This window comes from Ipomoea triloba, chromosome 8 (assembly GCF_003576645.1).
Source record: "Ipomoea triloba cultivar NCNSP0323 chromosome 8, ASM357664v1".
In the NCBI taxonomy this organism is placed as follows: domain Eukaryota; kingdom Viridiplantae; phylum Streptophyta; class Magnoliopsida; order Solanales; family Convolvulaceae; genus Ipomoea; species Ipomoea triloba.
Genome location: NC_044923.1, coordinates 8,687,760 through 8,703,369, shown reverse-complemented (window position 1 = coordinate 8,703,369; position 15,610 = coordinate 8,687,760). Strand labels below are relative to the sequence as shown.

The window sequence follows — 15,610 nt, the reverse complement described above, 5'->3', positions numbered from 1 at the left end:
CAGCATTATCTTCTCGATCATTAGCATTTTGAAAAATTATTTTAATTCATATCTATTTATATTTTCATTGTATCTTCTTATTAGAATTTTAAAAATTATTTAATTTGATTAATTAATTGATATGAAATATGTTTTGCAATTTAATTATAAAAAAATATTTTTTTAAATAATTATTTTTTTATGAAATATCCAGTCAATGAAATCTACAAATTTCAATTGTGCATTATCGTATATATTTAAATTAATATAGAAATACTTAGAATCGATCTAATTAATATCCAGTCAATGAAATCTACAAATTTCAATTGTGCATTATCCTATTTTCCTATCGTTGTACAATTCTACATTACAATTCCTATCGTACTACAATTCTACATTACAATTCATATCATACTACAATTCTACATTATAATTCCTATGGTGCTACAATTCTACATTACAATTCCTATTATACTACAATCCTATCGTAATAAGATACAACCTTATATAAATCTCTAATTCTATACTGAGAACTTTAAAAGAGAAACGCAGTGCAATTATTCCAAACCTCCCCACTGTCAAATCTGCAAATTTTGTTGTTGTGCCTGTTTTCTTTCTATTCTACAAATCAAAAACAATTTTCTTCTTTCACTAATGAAGCCTGTTTTTGTCTCTTCTTTTGACCTATCCCCCAAGACGAAGAAAAGTTGTATAAGGCTTCGATTGATTTGTTATTATTTGTCCCGGGAATATCAACGTTCTGCAGTCAACCAACAGACACTGGAGTGCCTACTCCATGACTCCCAGGTAATGTTTCCAAACAGCTTGATTTTGTAATACCATTCCTGCGAAAGAAAAAACATCATAGAGTAATGATAACTATACTTATTAACAATTTTAGTATTTGGTATTACAACTTAATATATAATTTACATAATAATTAAATATAGAAAGAGCGAATGAAAAGGACATGTGATATACATACCAAACATATGTTGGTACGGGATGTCGGGATCATTCAAAAACATATATACTATATATAAAAGTAATAATATCCTCCTATTTTATTTTTCCGCTCAAAATTTTGTAGTAAATTAATTGAATATTTTATTGGTCAAATAATTAATAAAGCTTATTTGGTAAGAAAATGTAAAATGAAAATTAACTAATATCTATTAATTGGTAGTATTGTTTCTATATTCATGTATCAATACTATTGATAAAAGTAAAATCTTCCCCTTCAACTTTCCCGCACAAAATAATATTATTAATTAATTGGTAAAAAAGTTAATAACGTTTAATTGGTGTTAGCAGTAGACGAGGATGGACAAGATTGTGTTGCGACTTCTAATGTCATCTACAAAGAGGTTTTTCAATAATGTGTAAATATAATCAATGATATTATGTTTTTTTTTTTCAAAATGCTAAAGTTGCTATATATCTAGACAAAAAATATATCATCTATACAAATGAATTAAGATAGCAATTCATTACTATAACTAAGTTGCCAGAGAACGAGCACATTGGGCCAATTTCTAAAAATTCCTAACAATGATATATAAAATCTCTAAAGTTACAACACTGCATGCCTACATCTACACATTAGCTATTAATTTGAGCAATTATTTACTCGAATTCAAGCAATAGTAACATCAACAAACATAAATGACCCAACTCATATCTTCACTTGCACTATATAATATTTGATGTTATAATTTAAATAATTGTATATCCATTCAAATATTCTTAATATATTATAACAAACCCATTCCGTGCATCGCACAGGTGTAAATACTAGTTGGTTAAAGAGCAATTAGTTTGTTAGAGCGGGAGTTATTTTAGAAGTCTATAAGAATTGACATACAAGATAATTTAGTGGGAAGAAGTTAATACCCATTTTGGTCCCTCGACTATTAGATAAAAGGACTTTTTGCTCCTCTCTACAACGATGGATGGATGACAATTTTAACGGAGGACCAAATTGAATATGATTTTACAAGTTAGAAAACTAAATTCAATACTTTTATTATCGATGGACTAAATTACGCATTACCTAATAGTCGAGGGATCAAAATGGATATTAACTCTCTTTTTAGATTTGCTTTGACATTCCTTTTTGTAATTTTTTGGTAATATGTGGTATTATAAGTAACTTAAAAGATTGAATTAGAAGCTAAATTGTAAAATGACTTTATTAGCCACTTGGCATATGCCACAAAATGACTTTTGAAATAATGGTAGCTCAGAAAAAAGTTATAGGCCGTAAATAATCAGCCTATCAGCCAATTTTGGCTTATTTGACAACTATTAGTTGTTTGGTTAATAAGCTTTTTGTAACTCCAAAATGCTAAAATTCAAAAGGCTACTCAAAGCAGCCTTTTCAATTAGCTTTTTGAAAAAAGAAATTATACCAAACAGCTATCAGCTAACAGCTAATTTATCAAACAACTTTCTACAATCAGCTAATATTATCAACAAATCATACCTTCTAACCCAAATAACCAAACCCAAACAGCCAACCCAATCAGCCAACAACCATTTACCAGGGCCACAGAAGATTTTCGTTTTCTGCGTCATATGCCAGTAATTTTGGTTTAATTGGCATTAACTTGGAGCAACCGATAATATACAAAAATTGGATGATATTTTGAAAGTTAAAGTGGTCTGATTGAACTTTTTTTTTTTTTTTTTTTTAATTTAGTGCCTCAGTTAGACTTTCATCTATGGTTTAATGGCCTAATTTGATTTTTTTTTCTTTTAGTAATATTAGTGATATGCATTTCAATAAGCTCTACGCAGCTATGTGAATCACAGTCCTAAAACGACATTGTTTTGCATAATTTTTTCTTATGCAACCACTGTAACATACATTTTATAACTCATAATGTAAATTATTCTAAGCATACTGTATATTATTCTAATTCATAAAGTACATTATCTAAGTTTTATTATTCTAATACATAATATGCATTGTTCTATACAGAAAGTACATTATTCTAATTCATAATGTATATTATTCTAACTCGTAAAATTCAACGACGTCGTTTTGAATCGTGGTCCACACAATAATTTGCCTATACATTTCTAGTTATCTCTCGAATCTTAACAATTCAAAAATTACAAGGCGTTTAAGAAAAAAATTATGGAGAAAAGTAATTCTAGTTCGGTTGGAATAAATAAAGTGAGAATAAAGTATGAATTCAAATTAAGTTATTTGATAGAGAAGAATAGAATTATTGGAATTGAGAATAAATAAAAAAGGCTAAAGTGTCATCCCGCACCATGAACTATATTGGATTATTCATGTCGCACCTTGAACTTTCATAACGTCCATTTCGATACACAAACCATTAATCTTTTTTCATCTAACATTTTTCACAGGTTACCAGGTTACTATGATGGCATGGCACAGGTAATTAGCTTATGTGGATATTCTTTTTAAGTCAACCCAAAAATCAACGCCACACGCTGCCCTCCCATGTGCCTTCAGCCGAACCAGTGCTCACTAGACCAAATCACCACAGCCCCTCCACAATCCACTGCTCCTCCCCTCCTTTGCGGCAACGTGCGCCGAGCCCATCGACGACCTGCCTAGGGGTGACCGCGGTTCGTACCGGTTCTGAACCACCTGTTCACGCTTCCAAGGTTACACAAACCAAAACCGGAACCTTATATAAAGGTTCCGGTTCCGGTTCAACCGAAATTTCTTTTTTTTTTTAGTATATATAATTATATATAATATGTTTTGTTATTATAAAAAACATATTATAATTATTATTATTATTATTATTTTGGCTACTGCCTACTGGCAGTAGGTAAATATAATTTTTTTTTATATTTAGTTACTGCCAGTAGCTAAATGCCTAAATATAAGAAATGTTATTATTATTATTATTATTTTACGGTTTCGGTACTGGTTGTTGGGCTGGAGAAAGTTTAGAAGAAAACCAAAAATAAAATTCAAAAAAAAAGAGAAAAAAACAAAAAAAAAAGTCCAAGTTAGCATAAATTACCTATAAGTTGTAAGTAACCTGTAAAAATTGCTAGATGAAAAAAAAAATTAATGATTTGTGTATCGAAATAGACCTTATGAAAGTTGTGCGGCATGAACAATCCAATATAGTTCATGTGCGGGATGACACTTTAACCTTCAAAAAAATGGTATAAAGACTGAATACCTTTGTGTAATAATAATAGTAAAGTGGTAACTAGAAACCCTATAACACTTCGTGGAATCGATAATTTGATTAAAAATGTAATTTTCCTATTCAAAATTCATTTAAATTAATTAGATTTTGAATTTTCGATTCCAATTTTCAACCAAACAGCAGCTGTTTGCACAAGCAGCCACCATTTCAGTTTCTTCCATTTCTTCTGCTGCGAATCCCTTTTCTCATTCGAACCTTAATTTCAGTTTGATTTCTTGTTCAAATCCGTTTTCTCACCCGCGGGCCTCGTGTTCGCCTACAATCCTGCAAAACCGAACCCTATCTCTGCTGATCAGATGGAGGCGCCCTCATCCGATCATCAACCCTCGTCTGTTCAGGTATTTACTGTTCATAATTTCTTTTACAACGCTAAATCTTCATTTCCGACTAATTGATGGGAGTTTTCGTGTTTTGGATATGCAGAACGGTGCCGTTTTACCTGAGTTGCTTGTAAGTTCTCTAGGCTGATTTTTATTTATTTATTTTGTACAAAAATGTTATCTCAAATGCTCCAATATTCTTGTTGTACTCACCTAAACTTTAGGATCTCCAAAATTTATGATTTTGATTTGCTATGAAAGAGAATGGTAATGGTCTAGTACCATTTTTAGTGTAGTACAGTATTAGATTACAGAATGAATGGAAGGAAGTAAATGTGAAGTACAAGAGTACTTCTATGACAATCCCTTTATATAAGGCCACAAATATTATGGAATATATACGTGATCATTTTCTCTCAAATCTTTAGGAGAAAAGCAGTTCAACTAGAGCCCATTTGATCTATATATACGTCTGGAGTAAGTTTAGATATTTTGAGTGCTTAATATTTCTATTTTTTTTTTCAACTTTCTTGTAATAGTAGAGCTTTTCATTTTGAAATTATATCCAGGAAGATTTGAGTTGTGGAATACTGTATGCATGTTTGAAAAAAAAAAAATTATTTAGTACTTCTACTACTCCTTATGTTTGTGGATGAATATGGTGATCTGGACTCTGAACCATGTCTGTGGATCACCTTATCTATTATGTTGCCTGTATGTCTATGTTAATGATTTATGCTTCGAAATTTAATGGTTTCTTGATAACATGATGACAGACAGAGTTTATGGTGGATATGTCGTGTGAGGGTTGCGTGAAGTCCGTGAAGGGTAAATTGCAGAATGTTGAAGGCAAGGGCTAGAAAAATGAATGAGAATCTTGCTTAGTTGTTTTTCATTGTTGAATTAATACAACTTTCCTGACACATTTTCACATTCAGGAGTTAAGAATGTCGATGTAGATCTAAGTAACCAAGTCGTTAGGGTTCTCGGGTCTTCACCTGTGAAGATGCTGACGGAAGCATTGGAGCAAACTGGTCGAAAGTCTCGACTGATTGGACAAGGAGTTCCAGAAGGTTTGATGCCTTTACCAGATTTATCTGTTATCTCTTTCGTACTAATGTATAAAGTTTCTGAATCTAATTTTTCATGCTGGCTATATTTCATCAAGATTTAATTAGTTATCCTCTCTAGCCTCTTATTTTGGTCATCTTGCTTTCATGCTAATGCAGAATGAAGGGAATACCCATTTGACTTTTACTATGTTAGCAACATCCTTTGTCTTGACCATTAGATTTTTATGGACAGATTTCCTTATATCTGCTGCTGTAGCCGAATTCAAAGGACCAGATATTTTTGGCGTTGTTCGCTTGGCCCAAGTGAATATGGAATTGGCTCGGATTGAAGCTAACTTTAGCGGACTATCACCAGGAAAACATGGTTGGTCCATCAATGAATTCGGCGATCTCACAAGAGGTGTAGCTAGCACTGGAAAACTGTACAGTCCAACAACTGACACTGAAAAGGTGATTGCATTTTCTATATTCCTATAACCTCTTGACTGTTGGTTCTTATTTTATTTTTAATTAATATTTCCTACAATACAAGTAGATTTGATAATAGATTGTAGATTGATGACACTTTTACTCATAAAGGATCTGTTAAAGAAGTATACCATAACCAATACTTGTCAGATGCAGTTTATGAAACTAGAAAGAAATTATTCTTTTATGAAAGCTTCTTCCTTGCCTCCTCCCTATGTAGGATAAATTGTCAAGAAATAGGCTTATGAAGGATGAGTCGATCTTCTTTTATCATGAGTGGGGTTTTTGTTTGGTCTACCAATACCACCTTTCTTCTCTCATTTAGTCGGAAAAAAAGGAGCAAAGAAGTGAATGTCATTGCCGTTTTATAGGAATGTCACTCCACCCAAACGGAAATCCCATTAATACTTTACACAAAAATGTCTAGGGTTTAAAAACTACATAAAATTGTCTTGTCCTCTCCAATTCTACACATTTCAGGTAATGTTTCCTCCTCCTACCAGAAAACCTTCTCGTCTCTCCTAGTCTCCTTCCAGTATTTCCCTCCCCATTTTTAGTCAATTTCATGTGTCTACACTGGCGCTTTTTCTATCTTTAGGCTACTAATTGCATATTGAACTTGCACAAGGGGATTAATCCATGCCATTGATATTTCAGCTACTCGGTGACCTGGGGACACTAGACGTTGATGAGAAAGGTGATGCATTTTATTCTGGCGTTAAGGAGAAGCTGAGAATTGCAGAGCTCATAGGGAGGGCCATTGCGGTGTATGAAACTGAAGATAAAAGAGATCCAGGACTTAAAGCAGCAGTGATAGCTAGAAGTGCTGGAGTTGGTGAGAATTACAAGAAACTTTGCACCTGCGATGGGACAACTATTTGGGAAGCAAGCAGTAAAATTTGAGAGCTTGATTATAACCTCACCTGCTGTATTTGTAAGTGTACAAGTTTTTAAACTATGTACACTACACTTGTTTATTACATTTTACAGAATTAAATTACTATGATGTTTAAAAATAAAAAGGTTTTGCTGATAAAATCATTTTGTTTATTAGCCATCTGGTTTTTAGATCTACCCACAAACAAGAATGTTTTTGCTCTACAGGTTTTTAACTCTTATATTTCTCTAAAATTTTCAAATGCTTATCAAGTTTCTAGCAATTATAGGGTCAAAAGTTCATTTTGATGAGTTTGTTATTCTTTCTTTCTCTTTTTTTTTTTTTTTTTNTTTTTTTTTTTTTTTTTTTTTTTTTGTTTAAAGGAAAACAATGATAAGAATGAGTAATCAATTATTTTTGGGTGTAGCCCAGACAGTTTTTACTGCCGAACACAGTGACTAATCTCTTCGTTGCATTGTAGGCACTTCTATTGAATGGAACAAATGGTCTAGAGATTTAATGTTGTTTCATATCCAAAGCCAAGGATTGTACCCTTGACCTTTGGTTAAAGATGGATGAGTAATGATCATCAATTATCGAAGATAAAGAAATATAATTATGATCAATTCATGATTCTTTCCAAAAGGGTAAAAATAGAAAGAAAATAAAACATTGAAAAATATAAAGGAAAATGGCGCTTTTATTATCTAATTATAGGGAAATAATTTACTCAACCCTCCAATTATTACGAATTATGTAGCTAGCCCCTCAATTATTTCAATTATCATTTTAGTGGTAGAAGATATAGTTCTCTAATAACAAAATCTGTTAGATATCTTAATGTCAAATATAGTACATCAATTGTCATCGAGAAACTATATCTGTAACTGAAATAATAATTAATAAACTAAATGTTGAGATCCTAATAATTGAATGATTGAGTTAATTATTTCTCATAATTGAGGGACTAAAAGCCTATTTTTTCAAATTAAAAAATCAAATGGGGAAATAAGGTAGAAAATTGGGAATTGTCCTACCTTGCTCCTTTACATCTAAGCCAGAGAGCCAAGCAACAACTTTTGGAAACACACTCAGTACTCAGTAGTTTTGTGTCTAGGCCCTGGTATAGTAAGTCTTGATTTATAATCCATAATACTAGAACATGGCAAATGACACCGTTTTACATATAATTGAAATCCATGCTAAACTTGTTATCAAGTACTATCTTGCCTGTTGAGAGAAATATAGGGATGACAATTTGACCAGTCTTTAACTAGGATCTTTGATTCCGTCTCAACGAAAATAGGGATGGTGGAGAAAATTTTCAGAAAACGGAGACGGAGACATATAAGGTATGTAAGCCTCGCCCCGTTCCTAAATAATTATTATAACTAAAAATAATAATACTCCGTATTATATATATATATATATATATATATATAAATTAAGACTTCAATTTTTAATTTTTAATTAAAATTAAAAATTACACTAATTTAAGATTTTGACTAAGAATTGACTAGTCCCCGCTAAATGAGACGGGAATGAGGACAATTTCAATTCCCTACTGGGGATTGGGACGAAAACGGAGTCGAGATTTCAGGGACGGGAACGGGTCGAGATTTCAGGGACGGGAACGGGTCGGGATTTCAGGGACGTGGAGGGGAGTATATTACCCGCTCACACCCCGTTGCCATCCTCAGAAATGGACTAGGCAAGTGAATAAAATGGTTAATAAATGCAAATATTTTACGACAGTAAAGGACAATCTTTAGCTATTCATAATTCATTACTGATTCTGTTCGTATACATGTAATACCCAAAAAAAAAAAACCAATATATCTGATGCATGTAAAGCAACAGTTGTTCATTGTAACTTGTAAGAGCAGAAGCACAATAACCATCTTGGAAAAGCAATGGACTTCTTTGTAGTCCATAATCCATACATAGATGTAAGAAGTTTAAGCAGGACCTAGCTTGGGAAAACTGAACCAACCAGGGACAAATTCACAAAGAAAGATGATGCCATGATTTCCATACCCAGAGCCAGATGCAGTGATAAATGAGGATTCAGTGTTACACCCTACAGCACCCCCTTCTCTTGCTCACGCCAAAGCTGTTCATGAGGTGTTTCGTTATTCTACACCATTTTTTGGTTGATTTGTGGTCAATATCAAGGGATATGCCTTGCTCGGATGAGCCAATCTTTTTTACACTGTCAAGGATTATGGATTCTGATTTCGGAAATTGATTGGAGGCAGTCACTTGGAGTTCATACCTTGTAGTGCCGGGCTTGGAAGTTTCCAGGCTAGGTACTGGGGGGTGCAAGAATGACGAGCCAGATGATGGTAGCAACACTTGTTATAATATTGATTCCAATGGCCGGCTTGCAAGGACATGGCATTAAGCACAAATTTGGGGAATGTGTTCAAAAAGCAGCAGATCTCCTTGTACTCTTGTATAGCCCTTGCTGCATCACAGTTACAAAGAGTGATACGGCCTTGTGCAATAAAAGATTTTCCTAGACTAGTTGACGATGAATAATAAGTTAATGTAGACCAGGCATAGATCGAGCCACACAAGTAGTAATATTATAAATTTACAAGCGCCCTAGGAAATAGCCATTTGTGTTCCCTATCTTATAAATTATTCCAAATTTTCAATTCAAGGGAATATAGCACTTTTCATCTCTCAATTATACCGTAGCCACTTTTTGTCCCTCAATTGTCTGCGAAGTGGCTTTTTTAACACGGCGCTAACAAAACTCGGGGACGAAAAAAGCCACTTCATAGACAATTGATGGATGAAAAGTGGCGATAGGTATAATTGAGAGACGAAAAGTGTAAATTTACCTCAATTTAATGATCTATGCTTAACCCACAAAGCTTTGTTAGTTCATATATGTCAGTATATTCTACAGATAACCATTTTAAAAAAAATTAATAAGCACGCCCTTGCATCTGTTTGAACATGCATTTAATACAATGAATATGATCTCATAAGAATGAGCATTAACTTTGATTTTGTACACAAGAGTAACAGATAGAAACTAATTGATAATATACCTCACAAGCCCATCACAATCGTGCATTGATTTTGTTCAAGCTTAACGTGTCTGTATTTCCAATGGAAGCAGTGTGCACTTCTGATGCCTCAATCGAAACTCTCCTGCTAGTATCTTGAGAACAAAGATAAGATAGTGACTGTACCCATGAAACTATCGCGGGTTTCCTTGTAACATCATCTAACTCTGCAATCTGTTGATATAAATCATTAAGAACCATATTCTGGCCATCAGTGGGTAGTTGAACAATCAGCTGGGCCAGTAGCTTCATCAAACTAGGCAGAACCTGAAATGTTTATTAATCTCTCTTATCAGTGAAAACTGTGCAACGAAACAATCAGGTTATGCTTGTGAAGAAGAAAATTTCCATCCTCCTTTTCGAAGTCTCTCCTACTGTAAAAAGAGTTCTTGTTTTAGGCTAATTAAAGAATTCAGAAAGAAAGGGTAAAAATGCATGTAGAAGTGAAAAATTCCTCAAGCACATGACAAATTGACAATAACCAAAGACAAATTGGCCACACAATGCAGGAGACTTGATAAAAGAAATATAGAAAAAACAAGGAATTATTACGTATATTTTTTACCACTTTACCTGTATATCAACAAGAGAAAGGAGTCTCAAAAGTAACTCTAACATTTTCTTCGTAGGCTCTATTTCTCCTTCCCAATTTTTGATAACAGAGCAGAGGCCATTTACTTTTTCAACAAGACTATGGATGCAATAGAATATTGACGGGCTTCCAGCAGGAAGATGTCTAACAAGAGCAGTAACTCCAGAAGCAACTCCCTCAAAAGGTGTAATATCTGGATATGCCTATATATTCAACTCAAACTCAATCAAAAGATAGAAAACCTTGTCTATCCAAAATTTTATGGAGTAATACAATGACAAGAAGTAACGTTAATTATTTGAATACCTCCAAAGATCTTATCATGTAATAAAAGACAAGTTTCTCCTTTAGTGTAACTCTTTCATCGTGGATAGGATCCTTTCCAGATGAAATGAAAGCCACAAATACTGAGTGCGATGCTCTAGCTACTTTTCGAGTTGGATGACCCATATATCTGAATAAACATTGAATAAAGGAAATATGCAATTAATCTATTTATAATTAATTCCATTGTGTTTAGATCCAGCCAATCTATGTAGGATACAAGAACATAATTGGTGCCACCACTGTTCCAAACATGGAGGCTGGCATACATTCAATGCAAGTTGGAATAACACGCAAATAAAACAAAATCCGAGCAGTTTGCACTTCATCAGTGGACCATGAATAATTCAGTTCTTGAAAAGTGGATGACCCTACAAAAGAGAAACAAGTAGTGCAGGTGTACTACAGTAAAGATCACAGGTGAACACAAATTTAAAAATAATAGATTAAGATAAGAAGTTGTACCTGGATTGTTTGTCAAATTGGCATAAGATGGCATTGATTTCACAAATGACACACAAGCTGATTCATTTTCCTGTACACTAGTAATAACTGCTCTAATTACATCCATATATTCCTGCAAACGCATCCGTCGGAAATATTCCATACAAGAAAAAGAAACTAATATCTGTACAGAAAGTTTCAATTGATCTTCATGGGCAATACCCGATCCTAGCTTGTGCTTTGTTACTGCCAATGCAAAGACCACAACCATAAGGAAAGCAGATTCAGCAATTTTTTCTAGATTCACAGATAAACCATCCTTCCTGTATTGTAGCATTAAAGCCACCTGCCGATGCCACAAGTAGACATCCTGACAGTAATCCCATATAAGATTCTCTACAGTACTTCGGTTTACTTCACCAGATGAGACATATTGATTGCAGAAAACAGCAGTGATACTTCCTGCTTCTTTAAATATAGTGCTATTCAAATGCTCCTGAACATTTATCTCAATTTCCACCAAATTCCCAGCATGCGACTCTAGGATCCTAGTGTAGATGGATTGCAATGGGAAGATTTCAGTCAGTAATGCTTCCGCAAGGCAGAAAAGCAAAGAAGCTCTATGAGAAACAGTACCACATTTGGATAATGCTAATGACACACACTGTAGTAGAAAACTGTTTTTCAGCTTCACACCTGAAGAGTTAGCATCTTGAGTTCTTGAAATCAAGTCTCCTGCAACAACTGCAATTCGCTCCTCTGCAGGAATTCTCAGGTGCATTAGCAAATTTGCATTGGTTCTATTGATAGTCCTTAGAACTCCAGCTGCAGCCATTACAACAGCAAATGATGCATAATTCTGTGGTGGACTCTCCAATATCTCTCTTTTGAAAAGATCAATGCGATCTGAAGAGTGTGAACTGATTAAATTTGACAGGACCCACTCAGTTAAATGTAGTACTAGAAGTCCGTTCTCAATGCTAGCCAAAGGAACATCAGTTTTATCCCAAACTCCAAATAGAATGCCTAGAATTCTAACAAAATAAATATTCAGAGGGCAAGATAAAGCATAACCAATTCCTGCAAGAACATTGGGAATTAGTCCTTCAGACATGCAGATCAATTTAAAATCTTGTTCAAGTAGCATGCAGAGCATCTCTAGGCAGGCCTTTCTAGATTTCTCTGATGCTGAAGTTACAAAAGAAAGGGCACCAAGTAGAAGAACACCTTCAGAGTAGAAAACAGAGATTTTTTCAGAATGAAAATGTACAGAGAAAAGGTTCAAGAGAACCTCAACAGCATAATCAACAACAAGAGAAGAGGGTCTGGATGATTTCCTAATCCAGATATACAGAAGTTTCAGAAGTAAAGGATAAGATTCCTGTGGGAGGGAGATTTTAGGTGAGGACATAAGAGAGAGTAGAAGTTTTGCTTGTGGATCGGCAATATACAGTGAGTTTTGAGAGGTAATAAGAGTATGCAAAGATTGGAGGTTATGAGAATTGAAGGCCTGTTGTTGAACTGAGTCCCGCAAATCTGCCCATGCTTGTATTATGGCTTGAGCAGATGTCAAAGATGGCTGTCTTGAGCTCACACTGCTGCTGCTCCCACCAATGATGCTTTGCAGCCATACTTCAAGGAAAACTGTTTGAGATTGCTTAGCCATCTTGTGACTTCCACCTGCAAGATTAATAATGGTAAAGATTATTGTTTCCATAATTTTAGCTGAAAGGATAACAACAAAAAAAAAAAAAAAAAAAAAAAAAAAAAACTACTCTCTAACCCATCTTNTTTTTAAAAAAAAAAAAAAAAAAAAAAAAAAAAAAAAAAAAAAAAAACTACTCTCTAACCCATCTTTAATAAAGTCAGATCAACACCATAATAGCACCACTAATAAACTTCATGTGATTGAAGACTACACACCCTTATCAATCATTAATTTACTCAATTCATCAAAGAAAGAGCTAGATAACACATCCTTGTTTTCTTTACCCTACAATCTTATTGAAAAGGAAAAATAGGCAGCAAAGTCCCTGCTATTAATATCAGAGCATTGAATAACTCCTAAATGCAGACTGTGAAAATGAGGTTTTAACAAGAACAAGAACTCCATAATAGAGACATTAAACATATCAATCATAGTTATAGCAGAATATGGAAACTATGAGAAGCTTATCAGTTACGTAGTACATCTTAATATAATATGCTAAATTCCTACATAGTAAAATGTTACAATTCGCACCATAACCTCTGATTTAGCTTGTCAAATGAAACATAAGTTATTAATATCAATATAAACTGCTTCAGAGCTCTTGCAAAAACAACAAGATTTGTAATTTTAGAGTTCAAATATCTCATTGGGTCTTTGCGGACTTCCGTCGAACACTATAGAGACAGTCGATAAAACCGTTCAATTGAAGCCTTAAGCAACATTGAAGGACATGAAATTAACAGTCAAACGGTTAAACAATCATCTAACAATAGATACCGTCATGAATTACAAAATCACCCACAATTTTACCTTACTCGGCAGTACTGTCGATGCTGAGCTCCAGAAAATTTCTGGCAGCGCAACAAGATTCTACTCTCTAACAAAACAAGCCAAGTTCTGCAACTAAGCAGTGGGAAACTTCGATTTATATCCCGTGGCGGACTGGCGAGTGGATGTGGGCTGTGGCTAGGCGGTGGGACTGTGGTCTGTGGGAGGCGAGAAGAAACACATAGAGCAGAGTCGCAGAGAAGAAAACGCACGCGAAGCCCTGGAGCCCGGAGGAGGAATGACCAAATGAAAAAAAAAAAATTATATTTATATATAATAGCCCCAAAACGACGTCGTTTTGAGGACTGTTTATATCAGTCTTTTTGTGAAGTTCTTCGATTTTGACGACGTTTAGTTTTTTAGTTTAGTTGTACGTTGCTGGTCCGCTTGCAGATGAAAGTTTCATTTTTACAATAAAATCTTTTGAAACGTCCGAGCTCTTTCAAAGGAGAAAAAAAGTAAAATATCTCTCAAGAGATAATTCCATCATAGGGATGGCAATGGGTCGGGTGTGGATCGGGGAGGGCTACATCAATCACCTGACCCACATTTCATTTTCTCCACCCACCCCCACTCTCAACCCGTATCGGGTAAACATTTTTAGAATCCATCCCACCCCACCGGGTGCGGGTGCTCACTAGGGTATCCACCACTTATCAACTTATTATTTTTTCAAAAAATAATATCAAAATTACTTACACATAATTAAACAACAAAATTCATTAGTTATACTAACACATAAAATAATAGAAATATTATAATATAATAATTAAATTGTTAATTTTTAAAAATAAATTTAGTTGTTTAGATATAAAAATAGTAAAAAGTTACCCAAAGTTATTGAAACTTTTATAATTAACTATATACTAGTACTATTTATTTTACTATTATATATGTATGCACACATGGTGGGTCGGGTGGGGTGCTATGCGGGTTTTGTACATAAAACCCGAATCCAACCCGACCCACCGCGGATTTACATTTTTAAGACCCACCCCCGACCCACCACCCACTATTACCCAAAAAAAAAACCCGACCCATGCGGGATGGATTCGGGTGGATATCCGCGGGGCGGATTGAAATTGTCATCCCTATTCCATCATAGGTCCAATCTTTTGTTACAATTTCAAATTTAAGGTTAAACTATGATTTTTGTTATTTAACATTCTAAATTATTATTTATTAGACATTTTTGTCCTTCTCATTACTTTTCCTATTTTTAGTAAGGATATTTTTATCTTTTCAGTTTTTTTTTGTTTTTTTTTTAATTTCAACTGGTTTAATTGGTTTGGAACTTTATGTAAGTTTTTATTTTTAGTAATCATATTTTTCAACTAATTTTTAGTAAAGTCCTAAACTAATTAAACCGGTTAAAATCAGAAAAAAATAATAAAAGAAAAATATGAAGAGACAAAAATGTCCTTACTAAAAAAAGAAAAGATCATGAGAATGACTAAAAATGTTCAAAAAATAATAGTCTGGGTGTTAAATAACAAAAACGATAGTCTGGACTAAATTTAGAATTGCCACTACAAAAAAGGAATCTCCGGTGGAATTAACTCTATCTCTCAATTATATACTCAAAAGAAAGAAAACAAAATAATAATTAATAAAATGGTTCTTTAACTATAACGAAATTATCAATTTGATCCGTGATTATTTTTTTGACCAATTAAGTTCCTCAATTTTAAAAATCTTAACCATTT

At 33.8% G+C, this 15,610-nt stretch overlaps 2 protein-coding genes across 3 annotated transcripts; one reads left to right on the top strand and one right to left on the bottom strand.

The window, feature by feature from the left end:
• Positions 1-4,483: 4,483 nt before the first annotated feature.
• Positions 4,484-7,105, top strand: LOC116026552 (copper chaperone for superoxide dismutase, chloroplastic/cytosolic-like). Of its 2 annotated transcripts, XM_031267869.1 has the most exons (6): positions 4,484-4,525; positions 4,611-4,637; positions 5,284-5,356; positions 5,446-5,580; positions 5,813-6,030; positions 6,706-7,105. In XM_031267869.1, the coding sequence occupies exons 1-6, from the start codon at positions 4,484-4,486 to the stop codon at positions 6,949-6,951; spliced, it is 741 nt and encodes a 246-aa protein (XP_031123729.1). In that variant the 3' UTR covers positions 6,952-7,105. The 2 variants fall into 2 exon arrangements, with proteins under 2 accessions (XP_031123729.1, XP_031123730.1); XM_031267870.1 differs by lacking the exons at positions 4,484-4,525; positions 4,611-4,637 and adding an exon at positions 4,873-4,984.
• A 1,564-nt stretch (positions 7,106-8,669) lies between these two features.
• Positions 8,670-14,147, bottom strand: LOC116027344. The gene is made up of 7 exons (XM_031268905.1): positions 13,887-14,147; positions 11,387-13,045; positions 11,142-11,292; positions 10,904-11,051; positions 10,579-10,800; positions 9,988-10,272; positions 8,670-9,392 (listed from the first exon to the last, which is right to left on the bottom strand). Exons 2-6 carry the CDS (start codon positions 13,029-13,031, stop codon positions 10,000-10,002), a joined length of 2,439 nt encoding a protein of 812 aa, XP_031124765.1. The 5' UTR covers positions 13,032-13,045; positions 13,887-14,147; the 3' UTR covers positions 8,670-9,392; positions 9,988-9,999.
• Between the last annotated feature and the right edge of the window lie 1,463 nt (positions 14,148-15,610).